The 19152-nt window shown below is 39.2% G+C and overlaps 1 protein-coding gene across 1 annotated transcript in view; it reads right to left on the bottom strand.

Moving 5' to 3' along the window:
- Positions 1–19152, bottom strand: part of DIP2C (disco interacting protein 2 homolog C) — a 331587-nt gene that overhangs the window by 57484 nt on the left and 254951 nt on the right. The window contains exons 20-26 of the mRNA XM_067291920.1: positions 17450–17586; positions 14974–15182; positions 13971–14085; positions 7642–7843; positions 5314–5423; positions 4456–4536; positions 598–721 (exon numbers count right to left, since the gene is read on the bottom strand). Of these exons, the coding sequence (XP_067148021.1) occupies positions 598–721; positions 4456–4536; positions 5314–5423; positions 7642–7843; positions 13971–14085; positions 14974–15182; positions 17450–17586 (978 nt within the window). The remainder of the gene's footprint in view (positions 1–597; positions 722–4455; positions 4537–5313; positions 5424–7641; positions 7844–13970; positions 14086–14973; positions 15183–17449; positions 17587–19152) is intronic.

Genomic DNA, 19152 nt, shown 5'->3' with positions numbered 1-19152 from the left:
GGAGCCATGATTTCACATCCCTGTTTCTAACATAAAATTGTCATTTCATATAAATATTGACTGTAGGTGCCAGACTGTGCACAGCATACTTCAGATCATATAAGGAGGCTGAAGTGACAACAGCACCAAGATTACGTAAGTTCTGCTGTTTCACAGTTCCTTGAATCTATACACAGGCTATCGTAAGGCAACAATGGGGGCTGCCTTGTTTTTTTCAGTGGAAAAGGATCCGGATTACTGGCAGGTTACTGCTCCTTCAATAAAATGATTTCCAGCAAATTAAAAAAAAAAAAACAGAATAAATTAGTGCTTAAATTTGAATGCTTATAAGAAAGATATTTTAAAAGCACAGGTTAATCTTAATCTGAAACCAAAGAAGTAATATCCAGGCACATACACACACACGAAGAGAAATTCCTTTAAATATGTTTCACTAAATTCAAAGCAATGTACATGAGGCAAATAGATCACATTTTGCCAATTATTACTCGTTTTCTTGGTTTACAGGTGGGCAATACCATCAGTGCAGCACCAGTCTAAAGGTTCTTAGATCACAAACCTTGGGGAGCATCAAGATACCAAACGGCTGTTCTTTACCTGGTGGGTAAACCAAAGCCACATGGTCTCCGTCTTGTAAATGCCCCCTTTCCATCAACATGACAGCGATCTTCTCAGCTCGTTTATGTAGCTGGACACATGTTAGTGAGTTGGCTATTGTTCCCTGCATGGGGAAGTAAGAGAAATGTCACAGAAGGTAATACAGTGTGATAAACACTATTTTCCTTCCTCAGTTTATATGTAACTTCTGGATGAGGTGTTGCTGTTTTATAAAGCCACAATATGTCAAACAACTTAACTAAGGCAACCTTCAGCCTTATGCCAAACTAGAAGAAAATATGAACCTTGTTGAGCATAGCAACATGCTCCACTCCTCTCCCTATACCTTCCAACCTCAACAGTGTTTTGTCTTAAGCAAGGGATTGACAGTAGTGTATTAAAACCAATGCCATGTAACGGCTACTGCTTTCCCTTGCTACACACACAGCATTCCTGCCACAGCCTGGAAAGTGCATTTACAGTCTTCTGCAGCAATCTGAAGATGTGGAGAGCAATCCTGCAAATTGCACTTCATTGTCTGCACGCTGGAATGAGGCCAAAAGGCACAGCAGAAATACTTTAAAAGACAAGAGACAAAAGACACAGGAGAAAAACAATACATTGTGACAGGGAAAAAAATTAGCCTGGAACAAAAGCTAGGCACACGCATATAAATGAAACAGAAAAGAGAAGCTTTTGTTGAATTTGTGCAACTCTGGTCAGCATGGAAAAGAAAGGGAAAGTCACAACAGGCTACAGAGTTTGACTTTCTGAAGCAGCCCAACTAGTTACTAACCCAAAATTATCACACAGTGGTTTAAACTGGATGACTGTATGGTTCTTGTATTCCCTAAAAATATATATATGTGTGTATATACACACACAGACAAATACACAAATCTATATATTTGTATCACAAAATTCACTATCACAGCTGACACTGCAGAAGAGAGTCTAAGAGTGAATGTGCAGAAAAGATGGCTCCTGAGCTGATCTGGCCAGGTCTGGGCTGAGTAAAGAGACCAGGCAGGACGGGGAAGGCCTGCACCTCTCCCGCCTCTGTGTACCTGCTCTGTGGAGAAAGAGGATTTCAGCCTCCAGTGCTGTTGTAACACACCTGGCACTAATCACAAGCCCTAAATTCACTTAAAAATAGGGGAGTTGAAGAAACTGAGAGAAAAATCTGGTAGGAAAACATTTATGTTTAAGGCTTCCATGGGGCATAAAATGAACAATGTATCAAAAATATAACCTACAAAAGCTTCCTATCACTGCCCTTATCCAGGGAGAAAGTAATAGGGTCCTCTGTTTTAAAGAAATATTCTTTACACTCTCTTTTAACAATACTAAGAAATAACAAGCATTTGGCTAGATTGCTGATTTCTCTTCACCATGAATATCTCACGCACCACCATAGCATTTATTGATCACAAGCTTCAGGGAGGAGAAAGCTGTTTGATAAAGGTCCAGCACTGAAGAGGTGACACAGCTTGTTTTCATGCATCTCTTAGCATTTATAAACTTAATACCTCAATCCCTGTCAATGCAGAGGATAACCTAACTGAAAACAAAGAGCAAAGGACTCAGCATTCCCCTTTACCATCTTCAGCAACCACACTTGTTGAAACGCACTGCAAGGCAATTTGAGTCGGTCTCCCTATGTAAGAAAGCTTCCTCTAAAGACATATGCAACGATACAGATTCTGGACTACATATGACTTCCATCTGGCCAGCTCTGAATGCGGCCAAAGTGAACGCAGATCTGGGGGTCCATCTCACTGCAGACCTGCCAGCAGGAACATGCTTGCCCTCCTATTTTGTCCTTTGAAGAAGGACATTGCCTGTTTTCACAGTCATGGGGAGAAGGATCCTTTATTTCTCCAAATACACAGGAATCCCAGGCCCCATCACTAGAGAAGGGGAATTGCTGCAAATCATGTAGGCCTGTGAAAACCAATGGCCTGCATTGAAGACTTCTGGCACTTACTGCAACAGAAAGATACTATTTATGTGAAGCGCAGGGAAGAATTGCGCTGTTGTGCAAGAGTAACCGGCACGTGCCAGACAACTATCCCCTTTGCGTCTTTCACATGAAGTGCTCCACAGCCTAGAGGAGTTGCAATCCTTCATCAAACACACTGGAAACAATGCACGGTGCTAATTTTAGAAATCTTTCAAATTCTCTAAAAACTTGGGTTTCAGGAGAACAGTAATCTCAGTAGATTTCTATCAGTCACTGTTGGTAAGCAGTCTGGATGCTTTAGAACAAAGTGTACATAAAATGTGCAGTGAAGACAAAAAGGGAAAAGTTACAGACCAGAACTAAAACTCAAGATGGATTATAAAATTTCCCGGTGTTAAAACCCACCAACCTGTCACTCCCTTCCATAAAACATTAAACCTCTGAAACAAATTTCATGTGATGAGATACTCCACACTAAGAGTACTAAAGGAGTGGAGAAACTGTATTTCTAAATTCAGCTATTCTTCATTAGTAAGGAACGGTAAATTATTCTGTTAATCCTCATTCTCCGCCTTGTGTCTTCCCTCCCACTGTTGGCACCCTTCTGCCAGCATGGGAAGTCTGGCATTATTTAAAGCTGAACAGCAACAGGCTGTGTGGAGGACACGGGACTGTACGTATCGCTGTCTCTTGCTCAAAGCATCTTTGCTCCTCACTTACAGAACGGAAAAGTGCACTCTTCTAACGGTGTGATACTGCATACACAAACAGCATAGCTTCTCAAGCTTTCTCCTTGCCACAAATAACCAAATTACGAATTTGCTATTATCTGTAAAGTTGCAAGTGTTCACTTAATGGTAGCTACTAATGCGAATTTAAAAAAATTCATTAAATGAATCATCGATAGCCCCAAACTGTACTTTGGTATCGGTAGTATAATAAGGTTGGGGGAAGTATATCCTGTCAATACAGTACAGGGTAATTTAACAGGTTCACAAATGACTGGAAGTTTATGAACCCACCTAAGTTTAGGGACCATGTGGGCTGCGAGCAAACAGCAGCAGTTCTAGGTGGCACAGGGGAACAGCACCATGTGGAGCCCCCGCTTTCCTCAGCCCCCTCATGCACTAGACATGTTTCCCAGTATTGGCAGACGTGTCAAGATGTAATGTGGTGGAGTGGTTTGAAATCAGACTTTCCTGCTCTACGGTGCTCTACATAGAAGCAGTTTGGGAATTATTGGTTTACCATGCAATCATCCCCCCCTAATATACTCAAATTGTGTACCATGTGCCATGCATAAATTCATTTTTGACAAGTAGGGAAATGTTGTACCAGGCTGGCACCTCATATCTCTATGCAGAGAGATTTATTTGCGGTCCTATATAGACCTTGCTGAATACTGGACATACCTCTTCTTCTATTTACCTCATTTTCCCAGTTCTCACACCTTTTCTCATATGGTCCAGTCTCAAAGCCAAGACTCCTTGTTATATTTAGGGAAAATGTTTTGGTTTTGTCAAGCCTGTGCTTTTCAAATCAGAAATCAGGATGGTGAGCAGTATTAAATACTACTATTCTTATCAGAATGAACAGGATTGAAATAGAACTGCATTGTCAGCTCACCCCCAACTTGTATGTGGTGGAAAAAGAAATGAGAAATGTATAAGGTGGGGTGTCTGATACAAAAACAATCTATATTTTGACAACTGCCAATGATTGTTTTCTTTTCCTCTCTGCCTCACTGAATATGAGATATAATAGCTGAGTATTAATGGGGAAAGAAACAGAAAGGTTGAGTCATGTTCAGCCACAGCGCAAGCAGGTGCAGTTTAAATATCAGGGTGCAATTTTCCACACAATAACTTGTCAAAGTAATTGCCTGAGTGCCTTACCCTGCAGTTAAGTAGAGTGTAAAGCACGTGGTCAGGAGTGGTCTGAGCTCTCCACTGCAAAACTTCTGAGAGGAAGAGGAACTAAAATAAAGCAGAGTGATAATCACAACACTAAACAACTTTTTGCCTTTAGAAAACAGAAAACAATTCATTTTTGCTAGTTTAGAAATGTCTTTCTTATTTATATTCTACATTTTATATTAATACCCAGAAACAGTAAACATGAATTCTCTTGGCGTCACACATACTCATAGCAATGTGCTCTTGCACAGTCACACAGGCCTCTCTGGAAGCTGAACCACTGCTGGGATTATGATGTATTATTACCTACACTTTCAAAGCAATAAACCAGTTCTTACTAATCACTCTGAATCTAAGCGCAATTTTCATCCTTCAGCTACCTCTCTTCTTCTTACTATAAATTTATATTGATATGGCTTAGAACTTATTAATTTCTCAGATAAGCCCACCAAAAAGCTGAACTGCAACTGAATTTAACAGGATCAAAATAACAAAAATAAGATCAGGACCATATATGCAAACAGAATTCTCTGGACTCCACTTGAACTAGTAAAAAAAATACAATAGAAGGTGACTTCTGATGGAAGCCCCATTAACACTTTCCACCATGCTCCTTCTGTTGTCCCAAGTACACTTAAAAAAAAAAATCCATACACATAAAACATATTAATCCCCTCTTGTGGCTATTGCACATTTCTCTGTAAAGTGGTCCTGAAATAAGTTAGTCTGAATCAGATGTGATCAACAAATTATGGCATAATACTATGCCCTATCTACTGCTGAGTCTGCTGATGCTAATTAGCTACATAAAAGACATATCAGAGAAGTTTAACTTACCTTTCTGGCTTGATCGTTATCTTCTATTTGCCCCAAGTCTCTACCACTGGCCTGTGCAATTCTTTTCCCAGAGACCAAGTTCCCCACCATCACAGAGGCAGGGCCAATTTCTAGAATAAATCAGAAATGTGCTGAATACAAGAAAAATCCTTTGCTTATGGATGAAAATCTTTTTTATTTCTTTTGCATTAAATGAAATTTTCCTCATTGTTATCCATAACACAAAACCTTAAGAACATCTCAATTCAAATAAATATAAAACCTCTGAAATCCGGTACATTTTCAGAGAGATCCATTGCTAGAGAAATGTACTGTTGATACCAACTTTGGTTGACGGACCAGAGGCAACTGGAAGATACATAGGCCTGCACTCATCCTATCTAAACTAGGTCCTTAACTGAGGAGCCCATTTAGCATGGGATCTCTACAGTCAGAGACACATCTGTTTGTCTTCGTACAAGAAATCTTAGGAAAATTCAGTTCCTAACTTAGCCATGTCCATTCAGTGCCTAAAATTAGATGGGATGTATCCAGGCTTCAGGGCCAACGTTCCTATTTCTCACTTCTGCTGCCAGGGCTAAGCTGCAACCGTGTAAGCAATTCTGTAACTGCTATAGACATGAAGTGACAAGGATTAGGAAGGCAGATGGTGCGTATGATAAAATATATGCAAACCTTGTAGCACAATGTAGAGATTGAAGAAAGAGAATTTAACTTTGGAAGAAAGGAAGATGTCAGGACTGACACTTCTCCATGAGTTGGATTTCACTAGTGTTTTGCTGGCTGCTGTAACTGCAAAACACCTGTTTCTTGGATGTCACTTACACCTATGTTAACATTTGTTTTCTGCTTCTACAGAGTGGATTACTGCTCAAGTGCAAGCAACACAAAGCTTTACTTTTAGTCCATTATGTCCAAACTTTGTCCAAATGATGGACACTAGGTATGTGGTATATGTCTCAGAACATGAGATGTCTAAGTAACCAGATAATGTACAATAAACAATGTCTACCAACTACTCTGCTTTAAAGAAATGAACGCAATATGCTCTGGATATGTCTCATCTATGCAAAATGGAAGAATGTGGTACCATCAGTTTGATTTCTGTCTTTCCGGCATTGCTTTTTCCATTTATTGCGATATATAATGTATAAACCGCATCTAAATATCTCCACTGCACTGACGCTACCTAATTCAGTGATTATTTTGGGATGCAGCAACATAGACCTACCAAAGTGAACACTGCACTTAACCAGCTTCATTACTTTCAGATTCTCATTAAGTTAGTGGAAGTTACTGTTAGCCTGTGACATTCCCAGTATTTTCAAATTAAAATTATGTTTTTGATTTCTGAATCATTTGTCCAACCATTTTAATTAAAGAAACAAGTGGGATACTTTTGCAAACATGCACTGAATTCAGTGGTAGATAATCCTCATATCTGAGATCTAGAGAGTGAAAACACTTCACATTCCAAGCTATTTTTCAAGGCAGAAAGTAATCAGCAATTAGGCTAACGTAGCTGAATTCAGGTTTTAAGCCTGAGGCCCAGATCCAGAAATCCTTCAGATTATCTAGGTACAAAAATCTGCAATCAGTTTCAAGGTCAAAAATTTGCTAAACAAGTTCTAGTTAAACGAGTTGGAGTCACCAGACACAGGACAGGACCACAGCAGGCTAAAATAACCTCAGTCTCTATGTCCAGTGCCTTGCTGTACCATTGTCTACAATACTCTTCATATTATGCTGCAGAACTGCTGAAGAACCATCTTAAAAATAGTTAGGGTGTTGCCCTCCACTATACCTTCTGCAAGGATAATTCACAACCTCCCTCCTCTGGTGAAAACCTTTATCCTAGTTCTTAGTTTTGGTTTACTCATAGCAGGTTTTTAACTACTTGTTCCTCATCCAACCTGTTATTTTGTGTCAACAGTTCTCTTCCTCTCTACTTCTATTTTACAAACTCAGCCTTCAGATTTTCACTTTCTCTGCTCCTGTCTGAGTTCATCCTCTTTGAACACGACTGACCAGGAATTTACAAAGAACTCCAGGTATGGTCTCAGCAGTGCCTTCTACAGTGATTAAAATATCTTCATCTTTACAGAACTTAGAGAGGCTTTTTGAACATTTTTCTTTGTATTCTTTGTGAAGGTACTTCTTCCAGCTTCCCCCAAAACAAATGATATCCTTAAACCACCTAGAATATTTAGCAGGATCAGCTGATGAAGCAGGACTCTCACCAGCATTAATAGTTACTTGATTTTACTCCGTACAGCATCATGAACACACAGTATTAAGTCACGGCTCCCTTGCATTCACTCATCTTACCTGGCTGTTTTTGTCTTGGTTTAGGCAGGTTTGTTACACACGTGTGGGGACACATCAGCACGTTACAGGGATGCAGCGATCCTTCCAAGAAAAGCTGTTTGGTTTCTGACAAGTGGATTCCTCCTAGCGGAGTCTTGGGCAGAGTGTTTGCTGGTACTAGTGCTAAGCAGTAAACTCCCACTTGATGAATACTGTCAATAGCCTAAAAAAGCAGGAAGCTGATTTTAATGAACGGCTAATTTTTCATCATTATAATAAATACTTCTTGTTCTGAATTACCGCATAAAACAGCCCTGATAATTAACTGACAGTACAAAGATTTGTACCAAGTACTCAAAGTACTTCAGCAATGCCAGGGATAAGGAATTTTTTTTCAGTGGGAACAGGTGGACAGAAATATAATACTGACGTCATTATAATCATTGCAGAAGCTATAAAACAATCAAAAACCTGGTGATAAATATGCAAAAACCTATAAAGAAATGCTACACAGGCATTCCTTAGGCGCACACTAGCAGTAGGTATCCTGGAGATTTATTACTCAGATGGGCTGGCAATTCATGTGGTGAAACTGATTTTAACCTGTGCACTGCTCAGAATTAAAATCCAAAGGAATCCCATCAACTTAACATCCAGTCCATCTTCAAGAGCTAAGAAAAACTTCAAATGTAACACAACCATCACCGTACACCTACCAGTTTAGGTAGCTTGTGGGGTTTTTTTAATTTTTCTAAGATTTAAAAAAGAAGTGTTTCTCTCCTTGATTACTGTGTAATCAAAAAAAGATCCTCAGGCAGAAATGGGAACTGATACAATATAAGGAAAAACTATGAAACTATCCACTTGAAAAAAAAGCTGTTCAATGAAAACCTGAAAAATAAGCATCTTTTAATCATATAGTAACCATATTCATTGTGGAGTCAACTGCATCACTTTCAAAAAGAAATCTGTAAGGAAGTTGAGGTTCACTATCTTTGTAATTTATTTAGTAAAACATGAATATACATGTATTTAGATTTTAATTCCATATACATTTTAACTGGATCTTTTCCTTACGTTGGTAACAAAAATTGCCGCAAGTGAGGTAAGAAAAGAAAGCAACTTCAGATATCCAAGCAGACTGAAAAACAAATTACCGACAGCATCTCTAATGAGAAGTTAAATGTTGAAAAATATAATTTACTTAACTTGCATTTGAATTTTTAACAGTGAGAAAAGCACACACACACATCCGTTGCTTCAAAGATATAATCTATATTCTTAGACAAATCAATAATCATTTATTAACTCAAGGGTAAACCAATAAATTACTGATTATTTCAACAGAGATTCTAAATAATGCTTTGCTTTTGGCTTCTGTTTGTTTCATGTTTATTTATTTGACTGTAAAATTTGGTAAGACAAAACAGTAAAGCAGTTACTCATTTTACAAATATTGCCGTTTTAGTAGTGGGAGAGCTCAGGGTAGTAGTGGAAGACCTCACTGCTGGTCTATGCGCATCTTGTATATGAAAGATTAAAATCTTGGGAATAGCTAGGTATATATGAGAGCCAACAAACACTATCTCACATTGCTGGCAGAATATGAAGTGCAGAGACATCATAATCTCATAATCATAATGTTATTCGTAGGTTCTGAAAAGCAGCGATAAATTATGGGATTCTCACCTGACACCAGTTTTAAGAAAAACTGTTATAGGGCAAGTAACCGTTCTTTCTTATTCAAATACATGACACTGTGGCTCCTAGAGTTAGTGAATGGAAAGTAGTATGCAATTCTGCTGGGATGAGGGGTATTACATGTAATGATCCCCCCAGGGACTTGAGCACTTCCTACTTTGATAGCACAATGTCTGATAAAATGTTGTGGGTCATTCAAAATTGTCACCTTTCAGATTTTGGAATTCAGCACATTTCTGAAGCAGGTGAATGATTTTATTTTACAAGGATGAGCACTGATGAAATGAGCCTTAAAGTTCTGAGACGAAGGGTACCAGTCAACTTGTGACACAGCTGGCATCATGCCTTTTGATGACATGGCTTGGTTTTGAAATGACACTGTCCAGCCAGAAGTAAACAATGAAACTGAAATCTTTATTCCTCTGTTTGAGAAAACTAGTTAGAAATACTTGCACAGAGTCCAGACCTGCTGTGTTGTCCAAGCTAAGAAAACATCCCATTCTGACAAAATTCTCCTGGCAGGTGCTCTTCTGCTCTGCACTAGATCTCCTCATTTTGTCTAGTCCTGTCCAGTCCGGCCAGTGTGCTGGCACTGGTAAAACCAACATGCAGTCTGCCAGGTACAGCAACTACAACTCTGACTGAAGGGTCAGATCAGTTTACAGCAGCCTGGGCAATGAATAAATACTGAGGATTGCTCTGATTGAGCTTCTACAGGACCTGGGGCCTTTACTCACACTGCCACCAGAATAGCCTCCTCCTCCCCTACTTGCAAGATACCTTCTTCCCCACTGCTCTCTCCCAACCATGCCTCTGCTAACACCCCCAGACACAGCCCAACATAGCAGCTTTATCTTACTTCAGCACTTTGCTGAGGAGGAAGAAGGCCTGGGGAGAGTCAGAACAAGGTGCAACACACTGGAAAGAAGTCCTGCAAATAGCAGCTCAGCTGTAGGGAGGAGGAGCAGAGACGCAGCAAGGCACAGCGGAAGCAGGCAGCATAGAGTAGGGCTGGCATAGGGCAGCACATGGAGGGTGTTAGAGAAGTCTCACAGTTACCATGAGAAATGAATAGCAATTTGATGTAGTTTGGTATCACAGACACTGAGAATCGTGATAAAAGTGTGATACTGTTATGTTGCTCATCACTAGCAGATGATTCAGTTACACTCAGTTACCACTTCCTGACATCTGTCATTAAAATCCTGATCGGGAAGGAGGCACAATGCATCCAACATGTTCTTGGCTTCCGTTCTCTGTCTTAGATCTCAGCTGAAGTGGAACCAGAAACTTCTTGTTCACATAGTGACGTGTGCCGAGTGGCAGACTTCACACACGGATGCTGAAAGCAGCCACACATATGTGTACTTTGATATATGGCCTATCATTCCCAGACACTCCTGTGACTTGCTCATATTCAGAATAATAGGGCTTGTCTTCTGGCAGGAGCACTCTGACACAGAACTCACACAGTGTTTAGTATTGAATTCTACTGTTTATGATGAAATAAGAACTCACAAAATAAAACTCACAAAAATGCTCAGCTGAGAAAACAGGAGAAGTGCAAGTCCAGAATTTCTACCATTTCTTTAGGAACTTTTTCCTTGATAAAAATCATCAAACCGTGGGCAATTCAAAAGCCCTTCATTCTAAAATAGGTTGCCCTCGTTTCAAAGGCTTTCTGTGCGATGGACAACCTAAAGGTTTTAGCTTTTCTTGATAACAATTTAGATCCACTGTGAACACAAGATGTCTCTAGCTATATGAAAAGTAGCTATCTTTTAAACCAAGAGAACAGAGAAACCTGTCCTGAGAGGGATGAAAGCTTATTTGTTCAGTTTCTTCAAGCGCATAGCACACAAAGATTTCCTTTCTTATTCAGTACAAAGAAATAATGAGTAAAAACATCACTGAATTGTGTAGGATCTTTTTCTTTGGCTCTTGGATAAAGCAAAAAATATGTTTGTAATATATTCACCTGAGAAGAGTCCTCGAAGAGAGACAGAAAGGGAGGTAAGAAAGGGAAACAGAAGTAACAAGTGCCCAGCTGTAGAAAGAGGTGAAATCATTTCACAAGGTAGCAACAGACAGACTTCTTTTGCAGTTACCTGTTGCTTTTGAGCAAGAAATATTTTAATTATAGAGATGAAGGAGATGGAAAATGAGTGCTCTCCAAAGTAGCTGATATTTTGTGTGAACATGATAGTTGAAAAACCTTTGAGCAAGGTCATGACATTTGCCTTAATTTGGACTCCAACATATAAGGAGAAGATCAACATTTTTTATCATTAGTGGCTTGAAGACCATGGTTCCTCAGTACTGCTTCACCTGGCTTCTGGCCAACATGTCTACAAACCCACCAATGTGGGTTTCTTCTTTGTAGTATATGCCTTGTATGATCCACCAGACAGCTGGAATGGTGATACTGCAGATATCAGTAGGTATCTTCACTGTAGATTATTACATCTGAGCTAATCAATCACTTCCCTCAGTTCAGTGGAGTGAAATAAGCATTTTTAGGACGTGTTTCATCCAGTTTGTTTTAGCCATCAACATGGGGCACTATAAACACCTAATTCTCTCCCATTGATTAAAAAGAAATCTAGAGAACTAGCTCAAATGTGCATATCTACTTCTGATGACATCAGCTCCATACTAGTGCCAATAACTATTTAATAGAAACTTCTGTAGCTTTTGACAGTAAGATCATATAATACATTTATTTGTTATTCTTTGAAGTGATGAATAAGTATATTATTGTAACCATATCCTACTCTATTCCCTTGCTATTACTTCAATTCTAGGAAAAGGATCACCCTCTTTCAAATGAGAAAATGGCATCTACCAAGTAACTCAGAATTTGTTAAGCAGAAGCTGACATGAAGACAATGAATACAGCTGGCATCCAAAAAAGTCAAATTTGGAGAATGAATGTGTTAGATGTGTTTCATGGACCATGTATGCTCACACAGCTGCTAGGGACTATCGACTTAAGTACACTCAAAACTCCTTAGGAGAATTTATCCACTTTGATTTTAAAAAGCCACATACCAGATCCAGAATCCCTTTATTAAGAGAAAGCATACTTTTTAGTGATCAAAGCACAAAGCATTTCAGAGACTTCTCTTGTTTAAAAAGCTTAGTATTAAAGACCTCCACAGTACGTGACAATGGTCTCTAAAAAACTGAGGAATTGGTATCATATGAAGACTGTGCCACCGCTTCATATGGTGATGAGAAAATCTTCTTGGGTTAGGGCTTTGGTCTCTTCCTCTCAGAAAGAAGCAAGGAGAGTAATGTCACATTCATAAAGATGATCTCAGGCCAAAATGAACAATTATTTACCATACGCTGCAGTTGGTGTTCTCTGGGACATTCACTGGGACTTCATGCTTCGGAATGGTATTTTGTGATCTCCTTCTAAGACTTTTTTAATATCTGAAGCTGTATCTGGACTCCATGAGTAAACCTGGTCTCTGCGTACAGGCATTGGTGAAAACCTTCCTGATGTGGAAGCTCAGTAAATGGCTCAGCATCACTTGCTGGCATAGTCAGAACAAAAACACAAGACTGCTGAAAATCTTAACTCTGGTCCAGTAACAGAAAATTCACTAGTGCTGGCTGTGCTGATTCCTTTTTCCAGAAGTTTTGAAATTTAAGAAGGTTAGTGAGTTGCTGTGACAGTGTGCTCCTTTCCCCCCCCACTGATGTGCTCTCTCCCCCTCAACCTGATCTCCCTGTAAACAGCACGTAGGCAGGGGCTAATTGAGCATGCGCCAACTAAGGCCTGTCTAGCATGCAAATATGACTACAAGTCAATCATCTCTCCCCCATAAATAGGGGGCAGCCCAGAGCCCATGGAGCTCTCCTGCACGGCAGCTGGCTGCACTGCAGAACCTCCTCTTGAGCAGGGACACCTCTCAAGGTTACTCCTCGAGGTTGAGAGATTCCTTACCTGCGACAGAACCTCGGTAAGTGATTGATAGCATGCTGAACTTTTGCGAACTTTGCAAAACTTTGCTGAGTTATATCTCTGACTAATTGCACGCATAATTCCTTAGACATAAACCGTTGACCAAGTCCGAGACTAGGACTGGATTCAGCCGCACCTAGGCTCCTCTCTGAAGGAATTTAGAAAGCAAGGTCCAGTCTGAACCTCGTCACTCAATGGGAGGGTCTCCGTTGCGCACGTATCTGACCCTGTCCTTCGTGCAGTAAATAACTGAGTGAACCTTGCCAACTGAACCTCATTAAATCATTCTTATTTATGACTGAACTTTGTTAAGTCGCTGTCTTACTGCAATAAACATAGTGCTGCTTCCCTCTTATGAGTGAAGTGCATCACTCCTTTTGCGACAATTGCCTGCTCACTGCCATAGGCGGTGAGAGGGGACTGGAGGAGCAATTGCAGCTGTTCTGCTCTTTATGCTCCGCGCAGGAAGAAAGGAGGTAGAAGGGATATGTATGGCCTGGACAAGAATCTTCACTCAGAAGAATATAATTTTGTGTTCATTAGGTGGAAGTGCAACTGAAGGTAGATTTACAAATACTCAAAGACAAATGTCAGGTTATTGTAGGGGACTGAAAGATCAATAAAAAGAATAGAAGGCAGGAAGAAATAGCTTCCAAATGTACATAAAGAGCATTACCTGGAGAACTCTGCTCATCCATTGAAAACTGTCTTCCTCTGTGGAATCTGGCCTTTGCTCAGCAACAATAACTATCCTTTCATCATGCAGCACACTCACCGAAAACACTGCTATTCTATAGGAGAGAAAGAGAGAACAGTATTTAGTGCCAGGATAGATTAAAAAAAAAAAAAAAGATCTTCTAAGTTAACCCTCTGTAACTATGATTTGTTACTTACTACTCAGATGTTTGGTGCTTCAATTAGTATTTTTTAGAGAAAAAAAGCAACATGAATAGATTTGCACAACTTCTAGAGGAGGAATAGGGCGCCTTGTTCTAGAATCACATTAATAATCTCATGGCAGGGCTGGAGATGTGAACCTTCTCAGGTTCACGAGAAAGGCACTAAATCTGCGTCACCCCAAGCTTGTTGTTAAGCTTTTGTCATACTTTATATAACAATCAATGCAAGCACCTTCTTCGGCCACTTAAAAGAAAACAATTGCAACATCATTTTGTGAGAGGTCTGCTGTGAGTAGTGTGAGCAGGTGTGAGCGCATGTTACTGTATTAGCCTATTCAGATGTTTTAGATGCCTCCTGCTTAGTTTCAGCATCTTAGGAGGGTCACCCAGGGAACAGTCGTCATGTTCAAGAACTCCAATGTTAAGTACATTGGACATGTTCAAGTCAGACAGGAAGGATCCTGTTGTGCCAACACCTTCTGAATTAACTAACTGTTGAACTGGAAGTTTTTAAAATCACAGCTTTGGATCTTGGTTCCTAAGGTCTGCCTCAGCACTGTCTTAGGTTTTCCTCTGCAGTCTTCTGGTTCTCGCCATAAAAACATCAGTGTAGGGAAACTGCAAAGAAATTTCATATCATTGCTATTTTACTGATATCAGCGACATTCAGAAAGCCAAGTGTAGATTAGGCACTGGCTTCTGAAAACATTTTGGGTCACTTACACTGAGTCTAAGCAAAATAACGATTTCTATTTAACAGGAGAAAAGAAAGGACCAAACCTCCCCCTGTAGACGAATTTCATTGGTTCCACTGCCAGTGCTGTTGCTACAATGTCATCAGCATTGTGTCTTCTTCCACTGACGACCATCAAACCATCCATTTTGCCGATAACAAAGACAAGTCCACCTGGTCCTATAAAACCTAGTAATCCAGTCCTTATAAAAGGATATTCAGTGATAGGGCCACCAGAACTGGTCATAGGAAATACCTGCAAGACACAGAAACTCAGGTCTTCAATCTTAGGTACAGGTATCATACTGCTAAATATTTCAAGCATGCTGTCTCAGATGGCTCTTATGGAGTGAAATAAATAGGTCTTGGGCGATGCTCTTTTCTCTTCACTGACTACAAAGGGAGTATCAGGGAACTCCTAGACGTGAGTGTGTAATTTTCAGAAAACTGAGGTTAAGCAAGTTGAATCCCACTCGGGTTACCATACACATTTTCCCTAACCATGGCTTTGTAAATTTGCAACATACAAAAAAACCAAAAAAAACCGTAAACAATATTGAATAAAGAAAAGGCTTTGCAGAGCTAAAGTAACCTGGGGTCCTATTTACAGGGGACTTCAGAGATAAAACTAAGTATTACTGTAGAGGTTCTTTCAGTACCTCCTGCTCATTTCCAGCATACTATAGAAAGATAAACAGGCAAAAAGTAAAGCTATTTTAATGTACTGTACACTAGTGACTCTTAGAGCTTACCACATTTTTATTCAAGGTCAATACTATCCTCACAATACCTGTGTTAATGCCTTATGTTGACTGTCTAAAAGTGAAAATGCAGCCCTATACAGAGACTCTTTAAAAGAGCTAGTTTGAACAGCAGGTGTGTACATGACTTCCACAGGATGGAGTTCCACCCAGGACAATTTATTCTGCTTTTCTCATCCTAACTACCATGGCTTTATCCTTTTGGCATATGAGCTACTTTGGGTTGCATTCTGATATAGCCACACTTTTCTACACTCTCTTCTTTAAACTGAAATAGTCTAAATGCAAGTTATTTAAGTGGAAGACCATGAAAATAGTGTCCTTCAAGGCTCATCTGAAAAGAAAGGTCGAATTCTGCTCTCAGATGCACATGGATGACTCTTACTGAACAGATTTAATGCTTCTACATCCTCAGCCATAATTCACCTTAGGAACAGAAAACTCTCTGATTCTCTATTCCCTGTTACACGAATTAGACACTGAAAAAAAAAAAAGAGTCCCTATGGAAGAGGGTCCTTAAGAACATGCCTAACTTTAAGAATGAATGAGCCCTGCTGACTCAATAGCAATTTATTTGCTTACAATTAAGAATAAGTTTAAATGTCCTGCTAAACTGCAGACCCAGTTATCAGTTATGAATGATTTTTTTGCAGTTAGTACTCTAAAATGAGTATTTTCCACCTTTCTACCACGAAATCTGTCAAATCTGGGATTATCGTTCACTGGGTAATGCTAATTGCTTGTGCAGCACAGCAATCACGGATCAACAAACTTCACATTACAATAGCATGGTAGAATTCCTGGCTTCAATAGCACAATGGAAGACTACATCCATCAGCCTCCACTAACTGCTTAGGGTATAGCGTTTACAACATTCAGATCTGCATACTGAAAGCTGGAGAAATACATTTTGCTGGAGAAATTAGCCATGTTTAGGCTACAAAAAATGGTAATACTAGAAAGAGCATTTGTTAAGGAAAATGTAAATGCATTATTCTTAATTTTTTCCCCAAATATTAAAGGAAAAAGGATCAAAACTTAATTTAAGAACATTCTCTGGCTCAATTTTCTCACTGTTTCTCTGAGTTGTCCAGCCTTTCATACTGGCTTCAGCAGAAGTTAATGGCAAGAAGTGAGCAGGAAAAACAGAGTTCTGAATACAGCAGTCTACAAAGGAGCTGAAACATCCTGGAAAACAGATTCCACAAAAAGCAAAAAAGCTTTCACTTAAGGCAATTCAAATAGAAGCAGGAAGGGACTAATTAGGAAGGGGCAACTTCATTATTCAGATATCTCTTGAAGATATCTGTCAGGATCCTGTATAAATGCAAGGCTTTAATGCTGGCTGGGCTCTGGAAATGTTGAAAACTGCTTTTTAAAGATACACAGCAGTATCCCTACTGTTTGCAACACTCATGTTCTGCATGTAGCTAGCTCAGGCACTTGCACGATATTACCTTTTGAACTTTGTCTTTCTTCCTGCTTTCTTTCGGATCGTTTCATCCCCTCATATCTTCTTTCAAAATTAGAGTAAAAGCTCCTCAAAGACAGAACTAAACCCATGTAAAGATATGTTACTGCACTTAATGAAACGGGCTTCAGTGCAGATTATCTGGCTACAGTACCTGAGGTCCAAGCCATAGGCATTGATTATTGCTGATATTCTCTTATTATTACTGCCAATATTTTATGTAAAACAATATCCTCTAACAGAAAGAGTTAAAAAGGAAGGTTTTTATATAGCAATATTTCCTCATCTTACCTCAAAAGTATTTTTGGTCATGCCCGAGAGTCCATAATATGATGTACCAGTTGCAATAGCACATACACAGAGTTCTCCGATTTCATCTGTTTTACAGAGCTGAGGAATTCCATCTGGCTTCACTGAACACATTATGGCTAGAGGAAGAGCAAAGAACTTTAAAAAATATTATAAAACTAACTACAGGGTAATATAAATGCTGCGGGAAAGACACTACAGGGGAGGTGACATAAATAAATTATATGTGGATGCTAATGTCTAACAAACAGTTTTTCAAAAGTTAAGGTGTTCAACATTAACAAACTAATATTTACACAAAGAATGAAAAGATTTTTATGTAAACCCAGTCTTTACACTGAAAACAAAATCTAATTTGCCTTGCTTTCTAAATTATCAGTTGACTGGTAATATCTCTGCAAAGTGTGATTGCCTTCTCAGTTCTGCATACTGAAGACCAGATTTGCTCCAGTCGGTGCACTATGAAATATTCTAGATGAGCTCTTGATCATAATTATACCGCCGGGGAGAGACAGGCAGCCAGGAAATTCACCTCTCCCTAAGCAACACCATGTGAAAGATTAAGATATTCTAGCAGACTAGTACTGCTGTTTTGCTAAGAATTTCTCAGAGCTCAGACTCTCTCTCAATGGTTTTACAGTACTGTGGAGATAGCAGGAGCTAAAGCAGAGGGATTGGAAAGCGCTGGTTTGAGGAGGAAGCAGCTTTACGTATCAGCCACGTGAATAAGAATCAGGTATGCTGTTTTAGCTACAATCCCTCTACTAGAAGTCCAGCATGAGCATAGACTTTGCAATTGAAAGACAATATGGTGAACAGAGGAGACCAGAAACAACCCAAAATGTCTTTTAAGTACAAGTGTAAAGAATCTTGAATGATCTTTCACTCTCTCTGAGGATAAAAAGGAGAGTCTCCTCTTCTTATCAGAGTTTGTAGTAAGAAGCACACGATGGAACACCTATAATAGTATTTTATATGATAACTATTAGACAACAACTAATCTTATCTTCCTTTATTTTAAGTTGTTCAACTGAAATTTTGTAAGATGCATATTTAGGCTTTATTCATTTGGTGCATAAGAGACATTCAGTTATGAAAAACTACAGTACTATCTTTTCCAGTCTCTATAACATTTTACTTAAAATCTAGCTCACATGAAAAATCTTATCTTCATCTTTAGAAGCACAGGCTTCATCCTGAATTTATCAACACGAACAGTTCAGTCATACCTCCTCCTTCTGATAACCAGATCTTAGCACAAGATTTTGGGAAAACATTCTGCAAGCCTTTTGCTAGCAATCTTTTACAATATGAATCTCAGCTGGGTCAGACACATGTACTATTTATATCCCCCAGACATAGGACTCCAACTTCCTTATTTTCTGTATCAGTATGTCATAGTTAATGAATTGATGCTCTGACACAGTGCCAGATTGTTCAAAGTGTGCTGCTAATGTGTGTAAAGTGTAAATACAAAGAAGAAATCTTGGGATTTCCAAATCATAAGGTTTTGTTAGGTAATGGTTTTAGACTAAACTTCTTTGAAGCATACCTATTCTAATCCTAAACCATGTTGTCTAATAGCAAAGTACGCCCACCTATGACTTTATACAGTAAATTAATTAAATTAATGAATCCATCCCTAGTGAGGATGAATCCATTCACAGTAAGTTTTAAAGACAGTT

The sequence above is a fragment of the Apteryx mantelli genome, chromosome 2, assembly GCF_036417845.1.
Source record: "Apteryx mantelli isolate bAptMan1 chromosome 2, bAptMan1.hap1, whole genome shotgun sequence".
NCBI lineage: Eukaryota > Metazoa > Chordata > Aves > Apterygiformes > Apterygidae > Apteryx > Apteryx mantelli.
This window is presented reverse-complemented; position numbering and strand designations above follow the sequence as displayed.